Source organism: Acanthochromis polyacanthus, chromosome 9 (assembly GCF_021347895.1).
Source record: "Acanthochromis polyacanthus isolate Apoly-LR-REF ecotype Palm Island chromosome 9, KAUST_Apoly_ChrSc, whole genome shotgun sequence".
In the NCBI taxonomy this organism is placed as follows: Eukaryota; Metazoa; Chordata; class Actinopteri; family Pomacentridae; genus Acanthochromis; species Acanthochromis polyacanthus.
Genome location: NC_067121.1, coordinates 20,533,273 through 20,553,425, shown reverse-complemented (window position 1 = coordinate 20,553,425; position 20,153 = coordinate 20,533,273). Strand labels below are relative to the sequence as shown.

The 20,153-nt window shown below is 40.2% G+C and overlaps 3 protein-coding genes across 3 annotated transcripts; 1 reads left to right on the top strand and 2 right to left on the bottom strand.

Moving 5' to 3' along the window:
• Window positions 1-938: 938 nt before the first annotated feature.
• Window positions 939-7,667, bottom strand: mcoln3a (mucolipin TRP cation channel 3a). The gene is made up of 13 exons (XM_022191156.2): window positions 7,417-7,667; window positions 6,308-6,533; window positions 6,047-6,214; window positions 5,812-5,965; window positions 4,938-5,019; window positions 4,766-4,862; window positions 4,526-4,625; window positions 3,741-3,853; window positions 2,213-2,362; window positions 1,969-2,070; window positions 1,746-1,868; window positions 1,437-1,643; window positions 939-1,326 (listed from the first exon to the last, which is right to left on the bottom strand). The coding sequence occupies exons 1-13, from the start codon at window positions 7,599-7,601 to the stop codon at window positions 1,186-1,188; spliced, it is 1,848 nt and encodes a 615-aa protein (XP_022046848.2). The 5' UTR covers window positions 7,602-7,667; the 3' UTR covers window positions 939-1,185.
• Window positions 7,668-7,792: 125 nt separating this feature from the next.
• On the bottom strand, window positions 7,793-10,536 carry bcl10 (BCL10 immune signaling adaptor). Its single transcript, XM_022191157.2, has 3 exons — window positions 10,046-10,536; window positions 9,384-9,672; window positions 7,793-9,287 (listed from the first exon to the last, which is right to left on the bottom strand). Exons 1-3 carry the CDS (start codon window positions 10,094-10,096, stop codon window positions 8,878-8,880), a joined length of 750 nt encoding a protein of 249 aa, XP_022046849.2. The 5' UTR covers window positions 10,097-10,536; the 3' UTR covers window positions 7,793-8,877.
• A 6,632-nt stretch (window positions 10,537-17,168) lies between these two features.
• LOC110949214 (CCN family member 1-like) lies at window positions 17,169-19,455 on the top strand. Its single transcript, XM_022191113.2, has 5 exons — window positions 17,169-17,382; window positions 17,498-17,711; window positions 17,796-18,146; window positions 18,280-18,476; window positions 18,602-19,455. The coding sequence occupies exons 1-5, from the start codon at window positions 17,323-17,325 to the stop codon at window positions 18,902-18,904; spliced, it is 1,125 nt and encodes a 374-aa protein (XP_022046805.2). The 5' UTR covers window positions 17,169-17,322; the 3' UTR covers window positions 18,905-19,455.
• The last annotated feature ends 698 nt before the right edge of the window (window positions 19,456-20,153 follow it).

Here is a 20,153-nt window from a genome sequence, read left to right as displayed (position 1 = left end):
GAAATAAAAGAACCACTACTCTCATTAAAAAATATTCCAATAATAGTTAAAGGCCTGCATGTTCAAGTGAAATATTATTAAAGTGCTTAAAATATAAAAAATAAAAGCACATTTTACGCGTTATGACAATATTGGATGTTATTGTGTGTAAGCAGTCTGTTGTTCTCCATTGTTAAAAGCCTTATTTACAGTTACACAATCAAGTTTAGAACTTCAGCTAATGGTTATTTTCACTGGGATTTATTTTGTCTATTTTCTGGATTGTCTATGTTTTACTTAATTATAAACTGGTAAAATTATATAGAGAAAAACGGAATTAAAATAAATCAGAAATCTGTAGTTTTACAGATTTGTTAATTTACATTTAGTCATAAAATTACACTATTTACTTAAATCAGCAAAACTTTCTATTATACAGATATTTACTGTTATTTTACCGGCAAATTATGCATATGAAGAATGTGAAAGAAAGTGTTTGAATTTTAGATTTTTCCGTTTTTTAAAACCCGTTTGATGACTTCTTACCAAAAGTCGCAGCACAACAGTTCTGATCGAGCAGCACATTGATGAAAAATCAAAAATCACATAGGAATTAACCCAAGATATAGAAATAAGTCACACTTAATGATGTTTTTTTTATGCTGTGCTGCATTCTGGGTTACATTTCAGTGAACTGACTTTGACTTAGAGTTTAAATGAAATCTTGCAATCCAGTGCTTGTAAAATCAAAAAGCCTAGTTACGTTGTTATAGTGCAGTCAGGAGGAAATTTAAAAGTCGCCAGCTTAGAAGATCTTTTTCCCTGTTAATGTTTGAGAATTTTTTCTTAGAAAGAAAAGCTGCCCACTGCTTTTGAATGCATCACTGAACTAAAGCGAAATTGACTCGTATATTTATACAGTATACTCTAAGTATTAAGGATAGAATGGCGCATGGTGGTGGTTTGATCATTCAGTCTTTTAAGCAGTCTTTACAGAGAAAGTCTGACAATTTACATTTCAGCAAGTTGAATAAAAGTGAAGTAGAAGTACTTCTATCTCAGTAAATAGATATTCTAGCATTCTTAAAAGTCATTCACATAATCAAAGCTCCAAACAGCCTATCAGGACTCTGTGGAGCATTCTGCAGTCTCATAGTGCCAAGTCTTCGCTCACTTAGGGACAAGTAGGCACTATGTCCTCTTGAGTTATCCAAAGCAGCCACATGGAGATAAGCAGCAGGTCGATGGATCATCATCAGTCTGGTATCTTCCAGACTCGGGCTGGTCCCTGCACTCTGCAATGAAGGCTTGAAGCTGGGAAAATGGCTCCTTGTCTTGCTGGTGATGCTGGAAATGAACCAATGTAAAAAAAAACAAAAAACAAATAAATAAAAATGAGGACATTTCATTATAAATAACATCTCTGCAGGATAACTGTGTGGCTGATTCAGACTGACCTTTATGGTTTCGTAGGTGTCGGTGATGACAGCAATGAACAGGCTGAGCACCATGTAGATGAAGAGGGAGATGAAGGAGTAGAGGTAGAGTCTGCTGAACAGCCACACCATGTGCGTCTTGTCTCTCATCTGCAGGAAGGTGGCGTACATGTCGTCCCCGTTGATGAGAGAGAACAGACACTCTGTCACCTTGTCAAAGGTTCGGAACTGGAACAAAAAGGTTTTCTTAATATCAACAAGCACCTGAATGCTTCAGGAAACTGATGAGGTCACAGTGCCACTTTAAATGGATGAATATTACTGTCATACTTTGTCATGGTAAGGCCCAAGGACGATCCAGCCACAGAAACAGTACCCGAGGTAGATCATGATGGCACAACAGCAGAATCGGAAGACGTTAGGCAATGCCGCCCTGAGGGTTAGGATTAAAAGCTAAACAGAAACAAAAGGTTTCAGTTCCTCTGGATCTGCATTTGCACCTTACATGTTGGCTGATGCATTATCCTAAAACAGGAAGTAGCTTCATTCTTACATTGTATTTCTTGAAGAAACCAAGGTAACGAATCACACCGACCCAGACAAGCATGGTGGCTGTTCCCAGTAAGATGCTACAGACATCATAGTTTGTCTGGAACTGAAAGCAGAAAGGAGAGGTATACTGAAAGCATCTGCTAATTTTCAAGCATCGTGGATTATGAGTGCTGATTTCAGACTAAAACTGATTCCTGCAGTGAGTATATGTGGCAATACAGTACAAGAACAATAAAAAAACGAACCTTTGCTTGTATTCCGATTTTCAGTACTGAACCAGCAATGGTGAGTGTGTCACTCACAATGATAAGAATATACCAGCCATTCACAAACTCCATGCGGTCTGACCACGCCACATTTTTATTGTAGTAGGCGTGAAAGAATATGTTGAACTCCTGCACAAGAGAAATACAAAAGCAGGTCAGCTCAATAAATGCACACAAACCATGGATTCAGTCCTACACACAGCAGTTGGATTGTTTAATATCCACGAAGAAATGGCAAAACATTTTTAAATGTGAGCTATATGTTTTACTGCACGAGGAGGCGGTGACATTGTAAGGGTTTTATAATCTCCCTTTTTAAACACTAATACAACTACCAACCATCAAAGATGACGAAAGTAACAACAAGAAAAGTACTCAGAGAGCGCTGTCAGCTCTGCCAGCTCGGCCAAGGCTGCTCAGTCGTATCGTTTCCGATGGATAAGTCCTGATAAGGAGGGCTGCACAGTGGAGTAGTGGTTAGCACTTTCGCCTTGCAGCGAGAAGATCCCGGTTCAAATCCCGGGCTGGGCCTGGGATCTTTCTACATGGAGTTTGCGTGTTCTCCCTGTGCACGCGTGGGTTTTCTCCGGGCACTCCGGCTTCCTCCCACAGTCCAAAAATATGCTGAGGTTAATTGATCACTCTAAATTGCACGTAGGTGTGAATGTGAGTGTGCTTGTTTGTCTGTATATGTAGCCCTGTGACAGACTGGCGACCTGTCCAGGGTGTCCCCTGCCTTCGCTCAAGTCAGCTGGGATAGGCTCCAGCACTCCCTGTGACCCTAATGAGGATAAAGCGGTGTATAGAGGATGGATGGATGGAAGTCCTGATAAGTCTGCAGTGATCGATTTGTTGTAGGATCGCAATCATGTGATTGAGCTAACGTAGTGTTCACTTATAGTTACGGTGCTGCTATCTCACAATGATCCAGAAATCTTTAACAAATCTGTGGTTTCAGACAGAAGTCACAGCACTGCCATAATCTAATCATTTGTCCTTGTGTCATTTCTGACTTTCCCTGAAAATTTCATTCAAATCAGTGAATCTGTTTTTGAGTTATGTTGCTCACAGACAGACAAACAGACAGACAAACCAACGCCAATCATCACATAACTCTGCTGCATTCCTTTCGGAGTAGCAAAAATTGACTATTAGGATATTCTAAAAAAACAAGAAAAAGTTTGAAAGAGCTCTCCACATTGCCACAATTTACTTTCTGGTGTATTTGTTGCTTTAAAATAGTTATAGTTAATAATACTAAATCTGCAACTTAAACAGGTCAAAAATGTGTACTGCACAAAATCAGTATCATTCAAAAATACAGAGAACATCACCTGAGTGTCTTCAGCAGTTGGAACTATAGCTTTGCATCAGATTTGTGTGCGTGTTAGATGTCGGGTCAATAATAGATCAAAAGTTGAGCCAGTTGCTAAATGTAGCAAAGATCCCACACCTATGACTTGTAAAGGAAATGTAACATTTAGTTATTGCTCATGACGTAACTTACAAACTGGAGTTGGATGCCGTTGATGACGGATCGTGAGCAGAGGATCAGAGAGGTGAGACAGGCGAGGATGACCACAGAATCAAGCAACAAGAGGAGATAATTGTTCTTCCCAGCTAGAAGCCAGAATCAGAGATTTCAGATCAGTTTGTGCCATCACATTTTTTGTTACTGCTTTTACTACAAAAATAGATACATTTCTTAGTCACACCTGGTCAAGTCAGTGTTATTTATCCAATACATGATCATTCAAAAACTTGGGGTCACTTAGAAATGTCCGTATTTTTGAAAGAAAAGCACTTTTTTTCAATGAAGACAACATTAAATTGATCAGAAATACAGTCTAGACATTGTTTATGTGGTAAATGACTACCGTAGCTGGAAACAGCTGATTTTAAATGGAATATCTTCATAGGGTTACAGAGGAACATTTCCAGCAACCATCACTCCTGTGTTCTAATGCTACATTGTGTTAGCTAATGGTGTTGAAAGGCTCATTGATGATTAGAAAACCCTTGTGCAATCATGTTAGCACATGAATAAAAGTCTTCATGGAAAACATGAAATTGTCTAAGTGACCCCAAACTTTTGAACCGTTGTATAAATCCTTCAAAAAACAATTTAAAATACAGCTTTACATGACCATAATAAACAGAGGATTTATGGAGATTAACCAAAGGTCATGCATAAACAAACATGGCAGAATAGATCACTGTGCCCTCTGCTGGCTTTATAAATAATAACAGCTGCATGCATTTCATTTGTGGATGTCACACAGCTGAACTTACACGAGCCTTCCACGTTCCAGTCTCTGCATTCATAAATCCTAACATCATTTTCAATATCAACCTTTATCTTCCCGCTGTGTGCGCGATTGTCAAATACTATCTGTGTAAAAGCATATGAGAGGATTTGTTAGAAGCATAGCAAAACAAAATGCGCAGTAACTGTCACTTCACTTATTAATTGCTTAGTGTTTCCCCTAAAGCTCAGCTGAGGGTGTGGCAGTTTTCATGTTAGTCACCAACCATTATATGGAAGTCATAACAGTCTGGCAGCTCGTGGTGCCGCACCGTCTGCAGATTGATGGTTTTCAGGTTCAGGTAGATGTTCACTGATAGCAGCCTGGACACACAAACACATATTAGCAGGCAGGACTCTCACCACCTGGCATGAAGCTAGTATTTTCAGCTTAGTCACCTTTTGAAATCTAAAGAGAAGTTGACAGGTGCTGCCAAGCTGCTGTTGTCCAGCAACTGTTCAGGGTAAACGGACATACAATCTGTGAGAATATATGGACAATGTGTGGATTAGTAGTTCAGTTTAAAGCGATAGTTTAACAAAAGAATAATTCTGCAGAAATACCTTTAACCCTCGTGTTGTCCTGCGGGTCTAATTGAGTGTGAAAATGTGGGGGGGAAAAACACACTGTCACAGTGAAATTTTCCACATTTTCAACATTTTTGGGAAATTTTTTGAACATTTTTTGGTGGAAAAAAAAAGAAATGTAAAAAATATTTCTTTAAGAACATTCAGAAAAAAATCAACCAAAATCCAGTGAAATTCGCTGGATTTTGGTTGATTTTTTTCTGAATGCTCTTAAAGAAAATATTAGAGGTTTTGTTGATATATATGTATCACTTTAGATATTTTTAGGATTTCTCTAGAAGATTTTTACTCATTTTTTGAAAATATTTACAAGAATTTTCTTGTCAAAATTCAGGGGATTTTTTTAAAATCAAACTTTTAAGGGAAACTTTTAAGGAATTATTGGAATTTTCTTCCTGAAGGTTTTGAAAATTTCTGGTAATTTGAGCAACTTTTTCGCTGATCTTTTTTTTCAGACAAGGAAACAATAATTTTGGTGCCTGTAAATGAAGACAACAGGAGGGTTAAATAATATTTAGCAGCACAAGCTTCCTCTTTTGGTGTCACATGTAATTCCACACTGTGATTATATCCATGAATCAGCTTCCATAAATATATCCTGCATTAAACATTAAACATGGAAACAACCTAAGGCAGCTCTTACACTTAAATACACAAGTTCCACATGGCTTGTTTGCTTTTGTACCTTTTTCAACATGTGGATCAATGTCAAAGGTGTCATTTCCAGGGTCAATGCTGCTGTTTCTATAAAACACTTGACAGAGAGACAGAGGACTGTATTCGCCATCAACACTCTCGTAGGCAAGATTACCCACAGACAGGTTTTGGAGGCGGGTGTACTGAAAGAAAGAAGAGTGATGCGCATTTTAATGCCACAAAGTTATAAAGGAAGCACTATAAAATCTTCATATTTTCAGTACCCTGTTGATAATGTAGTAGATGTGATCGTACACGTCTGCTTTAGTGTACAGTGCATAGCTTCCCAGCCGGGGATCCTTGTATTCTTTGAGAAACAGATGTCTGAATGTCATCAGGTTTTCATCTTTGAAGGTGACCATCATTTGGTTGCTCAGGCCGAAAGAGACCAACTGATTGGAGAAAAGATACTGCAGATGAGGCAAGCAGCTACCTATCTTCAGTAAACAAAAAAAACAAGTAAATTGTAATCCACTGATTGCTACCTGCACTGTGATGATGGCGATTTTTAAGATTTGTAACATCAGTTTCCATGGTTTCCGACCCCTGGCCCTGTACTTCTCACAGGGGTTCATGAAGAAGTATTTAAGCCTCCGTCTGAAATCCTCCACAGCCTTGGACTCCAGAGTGTGAGCGCTCCATGTGACGTGGCCGTTTGTCCTCCTCTCCTCTGACCTCGCAGCCAGCAGCGTCTCACGGTCCTCCATCAGACTGAAGTGCAAAAGACAAACTATTTCTCCGAGAGGACATTTCTGGTATGTCTGTCTTCGTGCATTTGTTGGACTCACTGTACGTCTGACATCTTTTGGAGAGGAGGAAAGGCCTCTGCCATTCCAGGCATTCTGATGTTTATCAAACTGGTTCTCCTGCATGTATTCACTGCTGCTATCATCTCGCCTGTCTTTCAAATTTTACACTGCGGTGTATAGTAATTGTGCTACATTAACCTACAGTATAATGTCAACCATAAAAAAAAAGTTGGTTCCTCCATAGCTGATTGTAACAGAACTGCCCACAACAGACAATAAATGTGAAAGCTGTTGTACGGATCTCAAATACACCATCAGTAAAAAGTCTGGACACATCTTCTCATTCAAAAATACAGAGAACATGACCTGAGTGTCTTCAGCAGTGGGAACTATAGCTTTGCATCAGATTTGTGCGCGTGTTAGATGTCGGGTCAATAATAGATCAAAAGTTGAGCCAGTTGCTAAAATATGGACATTTCTAAGTGACCCAGTTGAGCCAGTGGAATTACAACATAATTCCACATGTATTCTTTTAAAGTTTTGATATCCTCAGTAGTAATCTACAATGTATAAAATATGTAAATAAAACGCAATGAATGAAAAGGTGTGTCCAAATTTTTGACTGGTAGTGTGCATCATACTGTTAAATGTGTTGTTTTTTTTGTTTGGTTTGTTGTGGAAAAACCAAGACAGCAAAGAGTAACAACCAAGACTTGTACATTTGATCCTATTTTTGCAATCTTAGTGTCATTATTCAAAATGTTCACAGCTTTCGGCAAATTGCATTTATTAAAAGTCAACATATCGGTCTCTCTACATAATAATGATAAGAATAAATGAGTTACCTGCCAACACCTGCTGTGCTCCAGTGATCCAGAGAGCAAACAGTCTGACGCTCGAGGCTTCTCCGCGCTTTATGAGGAGCAGGTGGTTCAGTCACCACGATGACACGGTCATTCCTCTGCGTCATCTTGAGCTCTTCCAGTTTTTCCAAAACATAAGAGCGACCAGCTACAGAATCCCTGCACATTCAGAAGCTGAGAATGTGTTGATGTTTTCACTTTGAATCTGACTTTCTAAATAAGTACTGTATTTCAAGAGATATGAAAAGTCTCAGACACTATTTTGCTTTAAGAATTGCTCATTATCTGATATGCAATTGGAAAAACACACTTTCCCCCCTTCAAATCAACCACACAGCATCCAGTAAAAAACACAGCATTTGAACTTATATATAAAGGCTTTAGTTTGCATTATGATAGAAAACCAGAGAAAGAAGGAGACACAAGCAGGACATGGTGTGCGCTTCACATTACGCGATTCAAGACTTCTGTAGTGACAAAAAATGTGAAGCACATTCTTGTTGACTTGATGCATCGCAGAAAGCTAGAAACCATTTGGTGCTTTGGTCCAAGCAGACCGGCTCATTACACACTCTGAAGCAGTCACTCCAGTGTAAAAAAAAAGTCAAAAGTTCATTAGCACTGCACATAAACCGTAGCTACTGTGTCATTGTACCTGAGAGTTCAGCAGGCTTTTGATACGAGAGGAAAACGCTGAAAATGTTAGACAGGGTGAGCCCAGATTTTCTCGGTTGAGATCTAACCATGATGTATTTTATCCTTACATCTTTACAAACTACTGGGTGATACAGCTTGCATTAAATGTACGCACAGATTTCTAATCTTATTCTCTGATGAGACCATTTCTGATTTAAATATTTTTTTCATATTTGACCTTTAGGGTGTCGCTAAAGTCTGGACACACGGGAAATCTCCAACTATAATTTGTAGAAAAGATTAAATCCATCTGCTATCTTTTGATATGTCCATCCTTCACGCCTGCTGACAAGTAACAGTTCAGCTCTTTCTTCTTTCAACAAAGCAATATTTAATCTGTGGAGGCAAAAAAAATATAGTTAATGACATTTCCTTTGAGTCCAGACTTCAGGGACACCCAGTATTAAAGTTCTTGTACATCTTCTCATTTTTAAACATTTGTTGAAAAGACGTGTTCATACTGTCAAAGCTAAGGGATCTTAACCTTTCACCAAAACTAGAGTAACCAACTGGCACCAGTATGAGACCCTGAAACATGAGCCCAGCCCCGGTGATAACATGTCCCCATTTTCCCTCTACAGAGTTGACTGGTATTGTGGTAATACGTAGTACATCTCATGTGCAGCACGTTCTCGTAAACAGCCTGATCTAAGGCATGGGGGGCACCGAGCAGACAATGAGAGTGTTTGTGTAAGAGCTGAGGGTTCTGCTGGTTCGTCTCTGTAACTGTCCCACCGAGATGTGAACTTAAAAGATGTTCCTGTGTGATGTCGGAGTGAGCGAGCGCGACCGGAGAGGCTGGAAGTTTGGATCTCCTCCGCTGCTGGTGCACCCCGCTGCTCCGGCGTCTATGTTGGAGGGCGATTCCACCATCACCTCGTCCGGCAGCGCAGGAGCTCCGGGGTCTCCGGGCTTCGGCAGGCTGGAAGAGGTTGAGGAGGACGCTGCGGCGACGCTAGCACCAGCCACAGAGGGAGGGTTTCCACCTCTGTGTATCGACGGCAGATTAAGGGACCCTGCTACGTCGGAAGTGGAAGGACTTCGCTCTCCATCTGGGTGGAGCACCATGGTGGAGTTGTTAGAAAACGTCGTGGGGAAGTCGCTGGTTGTGCTTGAAGGGCCGAAGGTGCTGTCAGATGAGGAACTAGAGGCGCCTGCTGTTGAGTTACAAAAGCATGTAGTTAAATGGGGACAAGATTAAAACGTCGACAAGTTGTCACACACGTGAGCTGCACACGGGCTTTGTGACTAACCTCTGCGAGACTCCATCTTCTCGATTTTGGCCTTTTGCACCTCGTCTGTGATCTTGGTGATGATGAAGTTTTGCGCGCGCATCTCCCGGATGGAGTCGATCAGGGCGTCCAGGCCGCGCGGGTTCTCGGCCAGGATGTCCAGCAGCATGGCCGTCCTCTTGGTCTGCGTGGTCCTGCAGCTGATTTCCTCGGCGTCGTCTCGCGTCAGGATCCGGCGAGAACGCAGGTAGTCGAGGTGGCGGTCTGCCTTGATCTTGTCGCAGAGGTAATGCCGCAGTCTGGTCAGCACCTGGAGATCCACAGAGAGGAGGGAGGGGAACAGAGAGAGCGGTCAGGGATGTGAACACTCTGAATGAGTTTGTCTACACTACAACAGGCGGTGTGAAACCACTAGTGTGACCTAGTCTGGTTCTGGACACACTTCTGACTGTATTTACAGAGAGGTTCACTAAACCTCCAGTCTGTTGTGGTAAAGTAAATCTGGAGGACTGGGAGTTGATGTGGTCACACAGAGGGTGTGGTGGGGGATTTCCTCCTTTCACAGGCCTTTAACTAGACAAGGTACAGAGAGTTCATCTGTATAATAACTATACTTCCATTTACCACCTTATCACAAAAGGCTTTATCTGGACACCAGCTTTTGTCTGAATAATAATACTCACGTCTTTCTTTATGTCTGCCATTTCATCTTCAGTGAGGTGAGGAGCATCCATCCCTGTTAGTGTAGTAAAATCCAGGTGTTCCGGGTAACGAATGACGGCTAAAATACGTTAATAACAGTCTAATAGTGAGATAAACCGCACCAATTAATTACCCGGAAGCGTTAAAGAATGAGAATGCTCATTATTTGTCGCTAAAAGGTACCGTATCTACAGCCCATTCAACTTTTGCGTTTCAAGAACCGAAAAAATATCCCCGGACTTCCTGATTGTGTGTCGAGGTTTAACTACGTCGACAAGAGAAGAGAGAAGTTCACACAGCAGAGCGGTTATTTTAACATTTACAGCTGCTTCACACAGCTCTCCGTGAAGAAAAAAGTCTGCATTCAAGCCAAAATCTCTGTCACGATACCGGAAGAGTGAAAACTGTCCAACTTTCCTGGCTTTGGTTGCGGCTGCTTCAGTCCTTGTGCTTCGCAGGTGGAGCGCTGTTCCTGGTGGATCCACTGGGTGTCGCTGTGGCACCTCAACTCACTGTTCACATTAAAACCAGTGTCCGCTGGACGTTTACATGTGATATATTTCAAAGAATTAAATGGTTAAACAAATAGATGTACTCGATGTGAAAACCACAGGAATCAGTTAAATTTAAATCAGCTCAATATGCTTTACTGTCGTGGATGTCAGGGTAGCAATATTGACAGGTATTAATTAAAATAAATAAAATCCCAAAGCAAAAAAAAAAAAAAGAAAAAAAAAAGAATTTATCTAGTGAAATGAGGAAAACAAAGTATTATGATCAGGTTAGCGGTATAGCCAGCACAATAAGGAGGGTGCAATTAAACAATATTTGATGAATTTAACAAGAAAATTGAGAAAATCAAAAAACTAAATCTAATTTGTCTACTAGAATGAGACAGATGACTACAATGATAAAAACAACAGAAGGATGGAAAAAAACAAGGAAAAATAATATGATGCATATTAATACCAAAGTAAGAATATTGCCAGTTTCAAGGATGATGACTGATGTTATATGTATGTTAAAAAATAAACAGAAAATGAGAAAATTGAGTTGAGAAAAAAAACACTATATTTTAGCTGAAAAATGATTAAAAGGATAAGAATAACCAAAAAAGCAGAAAAGCAAGTAGTCACAGCTTCTTGTGTCATCCCTTCCATGTTGCTGAACTGCGGAATGAGCTTGAATATTCTGAATTCAGTGGCATTATCAGCTAAATTTGCTTTTATAAGTAAGGAGAGTGAAATATTTGCTATGCAGAATGATCCATTATTTCTGAATTATCAGCTTTACTGTTGATGAGCTGTAAAGATGCAAAACCAAATTATTCTAAAAAGTCTCTCTGCTAAAAATCAAGCTTTAAAAAAATGTTAAAATTATGTTTGTTTTAGATGCTACGAGAAATAAAAGAAAGTGTTATGCTTTTCTTTCACAAATGGGGGAATGAAATTGCGTTAAAATGTACAAAACAGTGAAATTTATCTTGCCTGGCCGGGCACCTCTGGGTGCTCAGCACCCCTAAACCTTTGATCCTAGAATCGCCCCTGCTGTGTAATATTCTTCTTTTTCAATTATCAAAATGTTCAAAATCTGTTATAAAGTGAAAAATAAACATATTTCAAACATGAAATCCTTTTTCTGTGGACCAAAATATAACACAAACAAAATACAAATTAGTATTTATAACCAAAATGACAAAAATAGTAGAAAAACACAATGATTCTTATATGGGTCCAATCACTCAGGGTTAATGGTGTTTACTGTCGTATTGTGCTGCATTATTTTTAGCTGGTTGGATAGAAGAAATGGTAAATGAGTGTGCTTTGAATGCAACTGTAGACCCACACATGTCTACTGAGCCTGATCAGACCTTTGTGACAGTGTGGGTGCCACACATCATACTGGATTAACATCTACCTCACTCTCCTTTGACACCTGACAAAGTGGAGCATTTAACATCTGTACTGTTCTAATGAAACATTTTTACTGCAATTTGAGGTCCTCATTGATGCAGATTAGTCTCTTTCAGATTGTCATATTTTGTATACTGTGTATCATATGTTTAAGTTATTATTACTGATGCTTCAACTAGTAGAGGTATTTAAATACCGTAGCAGGCTGAGGTGGAGCTGATTTTAAATATTTTTTTGTATAAACTATTAGTTCTTAAGCTTGTTAAGACCAATAGTGGTAGATTTAGTCAAGACGGGTGCTCCCTGAGGAGGCTGTTGTCAGGCTTGTTTTGTCATGTTCTGCAATGTAGGATGTTCTGCTGAAAACACCACTGCACAGCAGAAAGGTACGTTATCTGCAAATCCGGCCATGGCCTTCTGTTGCTCCCTTGAAGATTTTCTGTGTCAGAAATAAAGTCTGTGGTTAGTGTGTGACTGCTGTTGCATCCCAGCAGCTTCTAGAAGAAAAGTGTCTGTGAAAGATGCCCTTTAAATGTCAGGTGCTCAAAGGTCAAACGCTGTGTGGATGGCTGCCTTTACATAACAGGGTTTTGTTAAAAGACCACAAAAACTGACGACACATGCCCAGTGTTTTCCCTTTGAGACTTCATGAAAATTCACATCATTCAGGAAAAAAAGCACTATCAGGTGTGAGTGTCTCAGACGAAGCCAGTGCTTTTGTAAAGAACGAGACACAAAGAAAAGGAGGCGTTTATAGAAATGATGTAATGAACTGGATTTTCAATCACATCCACGCAGCTCCTACGGACATTCCTGTCTGTGCTGCAGAGTCCGACCTGCTCTCACATAGCAGCCAAAACAAGCTTGTCTCACACCCTCTGCGGTACCACTGGGAGGTATTTCTGCCTTTCCATCCTCTGAAGCCAATCTTAATGCCACACTGAATTTCAATCCCATATTTTGTCTATTTTTCTCTGTGTTTATTTTAGCATGAATTTGTGCGGTATCACCAAAAGACTTTTACTATCCGCCACCCACCTTACTCATTTCACCACATCCCATGAACTACCACAGAGATATGAACATATACTGTTTCATTGGATTATGAAGGTATAAGTCTCCCTGTCAGGATAATCTCCAGCATGGGTAATAACCTGTTGCTCTGTAAATTACAAGATGAAAGAAAATGCTGAAAATATGGATGTTTTTGCTTTTCTAGTTATAATCTGTAATTTAACAAAACAAGGAAAATCTTATTTGGTAAGTCACAAATGTGCTGATATACCAGCAGTATGTTTCACTAACACCGTTGTTTCTTTGCCGGTACAAAGCTTGAAGTATGAAACAATCCAGAAGTATGAAACTTTTTTTTATGTTTATGTTTCAGCACTGACAGCACTTGGTTGAGTTTAGGGAAAAATCACAGTCTGGTTTATAACAGAAACAGTTCATAGTAAACTGAGACACAATATGATTAATTATATTTAAAGGTGTAGTCTGTGGTTCTGGAGAAAGATGCTGGTTAGCATATATAGATTTAGTATTGTCTTGAGCCAGATTTATTATCGCTCTCACTGGTTAACCAAAAACTTAATAATTATGACAGAAAGGTCAGAAATGTAACCACACAGAAAAGGCCAGCCATCCAGTGAAACTGTCTTAGGCTGCCGTAGCTTGAAAAAGTTCCAGCCAAAGTACTTCTGTTCAGACGGGCGATGCTGCAGGCCTCCCTGGACCCAGACGCTATCTGCCCGTTTCCAATGCAGAAATGGAGAAACCTTCAGGAGGATGATGATGATGATCGAGTCTTGCAAGTGTAGCCTCGACTGCTCCAGTGCATAATGATATTCGTTATTGCTAACCAAGTGGCCTCTAAACGTAATCCAATCAGCAGTTACCTTGCACCTAATTGTAATAAAGAAAACTATTTCATCTTTCCAGAGACGCTTTTTGGCAAAACAGTAGCACAAATCATGCATTACACATGCGGGAGAAAAATCAGTTCCTAACAGTTGAATTACCTCAAGCATGATTTAACTTCCAGGGGCTGAAGTTAATCAGTTTTAATTCTTCATTTTGAGTTTAACCTTCCTTAACTGTGCTAATTTACACCACCAGTCAAAAGGATGTCAGGAGAGTTTAAACTCTCATAGCTTATCAGCTGAGTCACACCTGCCCCTTTTATTTGTTATATAATGTAAAAAGGAGAAATACATTGCACTTATGAAACAGTCTGATGATACAAATTCAACAGTTGAATTCTGTGGGGGCTGCACAGTGGCTCGGTGGTTAGAATTAGAATTAGAATGGCTTTATGGTCATCATACATGGCATGACGAAAATATAAATAGCTTCCACTGGACGGTGCACAAGAACAAGCAAAAAGAAATAAAATGTCAACATTAAATAATAGAATCAAATGTACATATATGACAAAACAATATTTAAAATGACAACATCTGCAAAGGAGGCCAGATATATATACTCCTCTGCCCATAACCCTAATGAGTATCAAGCAGTGTGTAGATAATGGATGGATGGATGAATTCTGTGTTGCTGCTGATCTCACAGCGAGTAAGTTTGCTCACTAGCTCATTACGGAATAAAATGTTGTCCTTAACATAGGAATCTTTTATCATCCGTCCCTTTTATTGTGATTCCCACCACAGCTTATAGATCAGTCTTCGCATCTGTCTCTCAAAAAGTAAGTGTATTCCCCAAGACCAAAAATGAAGTTGTTAGGCTGACAGCTTCATCAAACTAGTGGCCTATTCAGAGAACTGAATGAGTTCAAATCAGTGCACTGGCAAACTTTTTCTAGCTGAAGTGCCCTTGATTATGACACTGACTGTAACCCTGAGCGCTGACATTCAGAAATAGGAAATGATAATCCATTTTCTCACTTATACACTCTTATTAGAATTCATGCAACTTCAAAAACATTCACATGCTGCTCTGTGGGAACGGAACATGCAAAATCCTCTCCCAAGTCCTCCAGCTGCCTGTTTTATATCCTGTGTTCCTGTTACCTAACATGGTTCTGCAAATTCTCTATATTACAGCTTTGGAGGCAAAAGTTTCCACTCCAAACCACAACAGTCAGCGATTTCCAGGCATCGGTGCATTCACCAAACTCACGCTTGTTCGCTCTTCAGCTGCTTGAGCTGGCGCCGACTCAAACTGGCCTTTGTAACCTCAGTTAGATAAGAAGGAGTCCGTGCCAGTCTGCTCCACACTGCCTCTTGTTCTCACAGGTTATAATGAAAGGAAAGGCATTTCTCCCTGATCATTTTCATTGTTCTTTGATGTGGATGGAAGAGGATGCTTTTTATCCTGGCAGCTATTTCAAAGAAACCTACAATGTTCATCCTGAGAGGAATGTTGCTCTAGGCATTGCTTAAGTTTTCTTCTTTCTTTCTTCTTTTTTTGTGTGTGTGTTTCTCATTCTGGACACTCTCAGTCAGACTGAACAAAGGGTTCCTGAGGTTCAAACATTCCAGGAGGCTCTGCTCTCCTTTTTTGAAATACTGCACTCAAACACTAATCCAAACTCTAATCCATCCACACCCTAATTGGGGACTGATGGGAATTTCACCTGTGACTTTTAACACTGACATGGTTAGAATATACAAACCCTGATCACAGACAACGTGCAACAGTCTAAACACAGCTTCAACCGACATAGAAATCCAGTTGGTCATAGAAGTATGTAGCTTTTCCTCAATATTTATGTCAGAACTTGTGGTGGCCCGATGTTGAATCCCTCAAGGAGCTGTGCTCACATGCATGTGGCTGATGATGAAATATTTCGGGCTTCTTGCTGTTTTTTATTTGCCCTTTTCATAACCACTTACTGTATATTACCAGTAGATGAAATGTCTGTTTTCTGGAAGAAATGTGGCCAAGAATTTAGCAAAGGCCCATTGTTACACTATTGCATTAACAGAAAGATAACCAGAATAATGCATTCATGCAGCACAAAAGAACTAACACTACCATTCAAAAGTTTCGGGTCACCTAGAAATGTCCTTATGTTTGAAAAAAGCATTTTTTTCCAATAAAGATAACATTAAATTGATCAGAAATACAGTCTAGACATTGTTAATGTGGTAAATGAGTATTCGAGCTGGAAACGGCTGATTTCTAAGGGAATATCTACATAGAGGTACATAGGAACATTTCCAGTAACCATCACTCCTGTGTTCTAATGCTACATTGTGTTAGCTAATGGTGTTGAAAGGCTAACTGATGATTAGTAAACCTTTGTGCAATTATGTTAGCACATCAATAAAAGTGTGAGTTTTCATGGAAAACATGAACTTGCCTGGGTGACCCCAAACTTTTGAGTGGTACTGTTCGTATTGTCCAGTCAAAATGCAGGGAGGAATAGAATAAGCTGCAGTATCTGATCTGAGACATGTATTACTTAATAAGTTAGTAGAATGGAATGTTTTGTCTATTGTAGTATCTGACCAGTAACTTGTGGGAAAACATACATTTCCTTTATCCCTATGTAAGGAGGTGGTCTCTGACCTGAGATGTGTTTTTGTCTGGGAATGTTTATGTTGAAGTGGCTTCTGTGCCTGGGAGATCGTAAAGTGATGTGGGGCCTGTCATTGAAGGGAAGCCATATGTTATGTTAGGTTTCCATGCATGGACCAATATCAGTCAGTGCCTTCTGTTATCCTAGAAGAGAAACTCTGTGTTATGTTGATTTAGGGGTGCCTCCTGTTTCTCACCACAGTCGTCAGATGTCGAGATCATATCCTTCACCAGAAGAGTATAAAATGACCACTAGCCCATCATTCTGGGAGATGTTCGTATTGACTGTGAACCTCCACAGGCAAACCATGGGGCCTGTTCAGATGCTGTCTTTTTTATAATAAAATCATATTAAAAGCAACAGTGTCACCGGACGTGTTACTCAACATCGGCACTTCTAAGAGAAACCACGACAAAGCAAAAGAGCAACAGAATAATTCACAATGCAGTCAGCAATAAACAATGAAATCCGTTGCTGGTTCCACTTGATGGGGAGAAAGAAATGAAAATAAAGAATGACATGGTTAAATTGGAGAGACAGTGTTGGCAGAATGGAAGCTGTGCAGGGTGGTTCTTGGCACACTGAGTGAAATAGGAGGAGGAGGGGGGCTTCTTATGGGAGGACGTGTGGAGAAGCATTCCTCTCATAGTTTCGGGACACCTCTTCAGCCTGTGCATACGTCACATCTGCCCGGGAGTGAATAAAAGGAGATGGGGACTCTGAAAGAAGGAGAGCAAGAACTAGTCACCTCCCCGCAGGTCTGCTGTTTGACTGGAAGGAGATTCTTTGTTACTCAGGAAAGATGCAGTCGCTTCTGAAGATGTGGAAAGTCTTCGTCATTGTGACCCTCTTCGTTACACTGGTGAGGAATGAATCACTGTTCATTCATTTGTTCATGTGTGTTTAAGAGTTACATAACAGTTACTTTTGGAACCTAACTGCTGATTAGAAACACATGGTGTTCCGTCTTATCTCAGGTGTCAGCCTTGTGCCCGAAGGACTGCCGGTGTCCCTCTGAGGCCCCAAGATGCGCAGCAGGAGTCAGTCTCGTGTTGGATCACTGTGGATGCTGTAGGGTTTGTGCACGGCAGCTCTTTGAAGACTGCAGCAAGACGCAGCCATGTGACACCGCAAAGGGACTGGAGTGCAACTTTGGAGGCAGATATGGTTCAGCTAAGGGCATTTGTCGAGGTACACTGACTTCTTTTCTCTTTTTGTAAATCTTACTTTTTCATATTTTTTCTACACCAACTTCTTCATGTTTCTCTTCAACAGCCAAATCAGATGGGAGAACTTGTGAGTACAACAGCAAGATTTACCAGAATGGAGAAACCTTCCGTCCAAACTGCAAACACCAGTGTACTTGCATGGACGGTGCTGTCGGCTGCGTCTCTCTGTGTCTACATGAGCTGCTGCTGCCTAAACTGGGCTGTGCCAAACCACGGCGGATCAAGATACCGGGACAGTGCTGTGAGCAACTTATCTGCCCTGAGGAAACAAAGACAGACAGCTCTGATGCAAAGAAGCACAGAAGAAAGACCAGTAAAGGCAAAACATCTGAAGATGAACTATTCAGCAAGAATGAGTTGGTTCCTGTATGGAGAGAGGATTCAGAGTCTTTACCTGGTGAGCAGTGCTTTCTGGTGACATTGTTAAAGCTTCTAAGGAGTCAAATACAAGAAAATGTCAGTGAAGTCGGTTGTTTCATTTGTTCATTTTTCTTTAACCCACTGTCTTTTCTTTTTTTTAATCTGTACAGCTTTTGGGAGCCATCCAAAGGGCCACATGGTCGCCAGAGGAGTTCAGTGTTTGTCCCAAACCACGGCTTGGTCACCATGCTCTAAATCCTGCGGCACTGGAGTGTCCACCAGGGTGACCAACAGAAACACCCGCTGCAAACCAGTGAAAGAAACTCGCATCTGTGAAGTCCGCCCCTGCAAACAGCTGGCCTTGAAGGTACAATACCCTAATAAAAACATATACTTACCATTATTGCATTACTATTTCACGGTTATGTTGTATTATATTGTTATGTATGTACTAAATTTAATACATAGGTTTTGATGTCTTCTCTCGTACAGAAAGGTCAGAAATGTAACCACACAGAAAAGGCCATCCATCCAGTGAAACTGTTCTACGCAGGCTGCCGTAGCTTGAAAAAGTTCCAGCCAAAGTACTGTGGCTTCTGTTCAGACGGGCGATGCTGCAGGCCTCACAGGACCCAGACGCTATCTGTCCGTTTCCAGTGCAGAAATGGAGAAACCTTCAGCAGGATGGAGATGATGATCGAGTCTTGCAAGTGTAGCCTCGACTGCTCCAGCAGCAACGAAAAGACTCCTGAAATCTACAGACTTTTAAATGACGTCCACAAACTGAAAATGTAAAGGAGAGGCTTGTTTAAAGTGTTCAGTGGTTCAAAAAGCACTGTGAGGTTGCAGGCATCAGTTCAGTGAACTCTAGTTCAGGATTTTGCTTCATAACACTGGAGCTTTTTGGATTGCTTCTTTGGGAAGCTACTTTTACATGTGAAACTTCTGCTAAACCAAAACTCGCTTATTTTGTATACATACTAAACTTCTCTCGACAAAACGTGTCACATGACAACAAGGAAATGACGTTAAAAACTCTGGCAGCTATGATAAAAGTCATGATGTAATATGTTGCCATGTTTCTGCTGATTTACTGTACTTATTGATTTTATTTATAATGATTAATGTTTCATATATTGCTAATGTATTGTCATATTTAATGTGATTGATGGAATATTGTACAATAATTTCAGTTTATCATTTTCATTTTTATACTATGTAAAAAAAAAAATTAACCAAGACTGAAGGCTGGTCATATATGGTACTGTATGTAAACTGGTCAAATAACTGCCACATTGTAAATTTCACGATTAAATATTTGTCTAATAAATACAAAGAAACCTGAAGACAGCTTGCCAATGTGTTACCTAATGGAAAAGAGTGAAAATATGCCTCATTGCTGAGATAATCACAAAAACTAGAAGTTCTCAGGGGGCTTTTTTGGTACAAATTTTCAGTAGGAAATGAGCTATACTGTTTCCTCAGCATCTGGCTGACCCACTTCTTAGAGGACCTACATGTCACTGAATACTTGGGGGAACAGCTATAATGTAAACTTCTGAGTGGTTTTCCTGCTGCTGGGCAGATGCTAGGCACAAGCTGTACAATACTGCTTAATGAAGAAGCTACAGGCTTACAAAGATAATCTAAACTTTTCACAGAGATTTATATTATGCAGACATTGAATCACAACCTGAATCCTGAAGTTGTTTAGCAGCAATGAACTGCAAATCTGAAATCTGACTTTGTGCGAATGCAAATAACCAGGGGTGATTTTCCATCTAGCAAAGTTTACTCAGCACTTGGCGTACTGTGAGAGAAAATGTTTGTTTGTTTTTGATAATTGCCTCTGCAGTACTGAATTCTTTGAGGAAAAAAAAACACACAAGTGGGTCATTCAGCTCATTTGAGCCTAATGAGCACATATAAGTTCAGGGTGTGCTCGTCACAGTGCTGATTTGTGATACCAGTCAAACTGCCAAAAGTCAGAGGTCAGATTTTTTTCCAAGTAAACAGCCGAGAAAACCAAACTCCCAAAGTGATC

What these genes read in the sequence shown, in the direction of transcription:
- mcoln3a (XM_022191156.2), bottom strand. Translation starts at nt 7,601, where the DNA reads ATGTGCAGGGATTCTGTAGCTGGTCGCTCTTATGTTTTGGAAAAACTG. An exon ending in TCGCCATCATCACAGTGCAG is followed by an intron (nt 6,215 to 6,307) that starts GTAGCAATCAGT and finishes TTCTCCAATCAG; the next exon opens with TTGGTCTCTTTCGGCCTGAG. An exon ending in ACACCTACGAAACCATAAAG is followed by an intron (nt 1,327 to 1,436) that starts GTCAGTCTGAAT and finishes GTTCATTTCCAG; the next exon opens with CATCACCAGCAAGACAAGGA.
- bcl10 (XM_022191157.2), bottom strand. Translation starts at nt 10,096, where the DNA reads ATGGATGCTCCTCACCTCACTGAAGATGAAATGGCAGACATAAAGAAA. An exon ending in TGGCAGACATAAAGAAAGAC is followed by an intron (nt 9,673 to 10,045) that starts GTGAGTATTATT and finishes GTGGATCTCCAG; the next exon opens with GTGCTGACCAGACTGCGGCA. An exon ending in GAAGATGGAGTCTCGCAGAG is followed by an intron (nt 9,288 to 9,383) that starts GTTAGTCACAAA and finishes GTAACTCAACAG; the next exon opens with CAGGCGCCTCTAGTTCCTCA.
- LOC110949214 (XM_022191113.2), top strand. Translation starts at nt 17,323, where the DNA reads ATGCAGTCGCTTCTGAAGATGTGGAAAGTCTTCGTCATTGTGACCCTC. An exon ending in AGCTAAGGGCATTTGTCGAG is followed by an intron (nt 17,712 to 17,795) that starts GTACACTGACTT and finishes TCTCTTCAACAG; the next exon opens with CCAAATCAGATGGGAGAACT. An exon ending in GGATTCAGAGTCTTTACCTG is followed by an intron (nt 18,147 to 18,279) that starts GTGAGCAGTGCT and finishes TAATCTGTACAG; the next exon opens with CTTTTGGGAGCCATCCAAAG.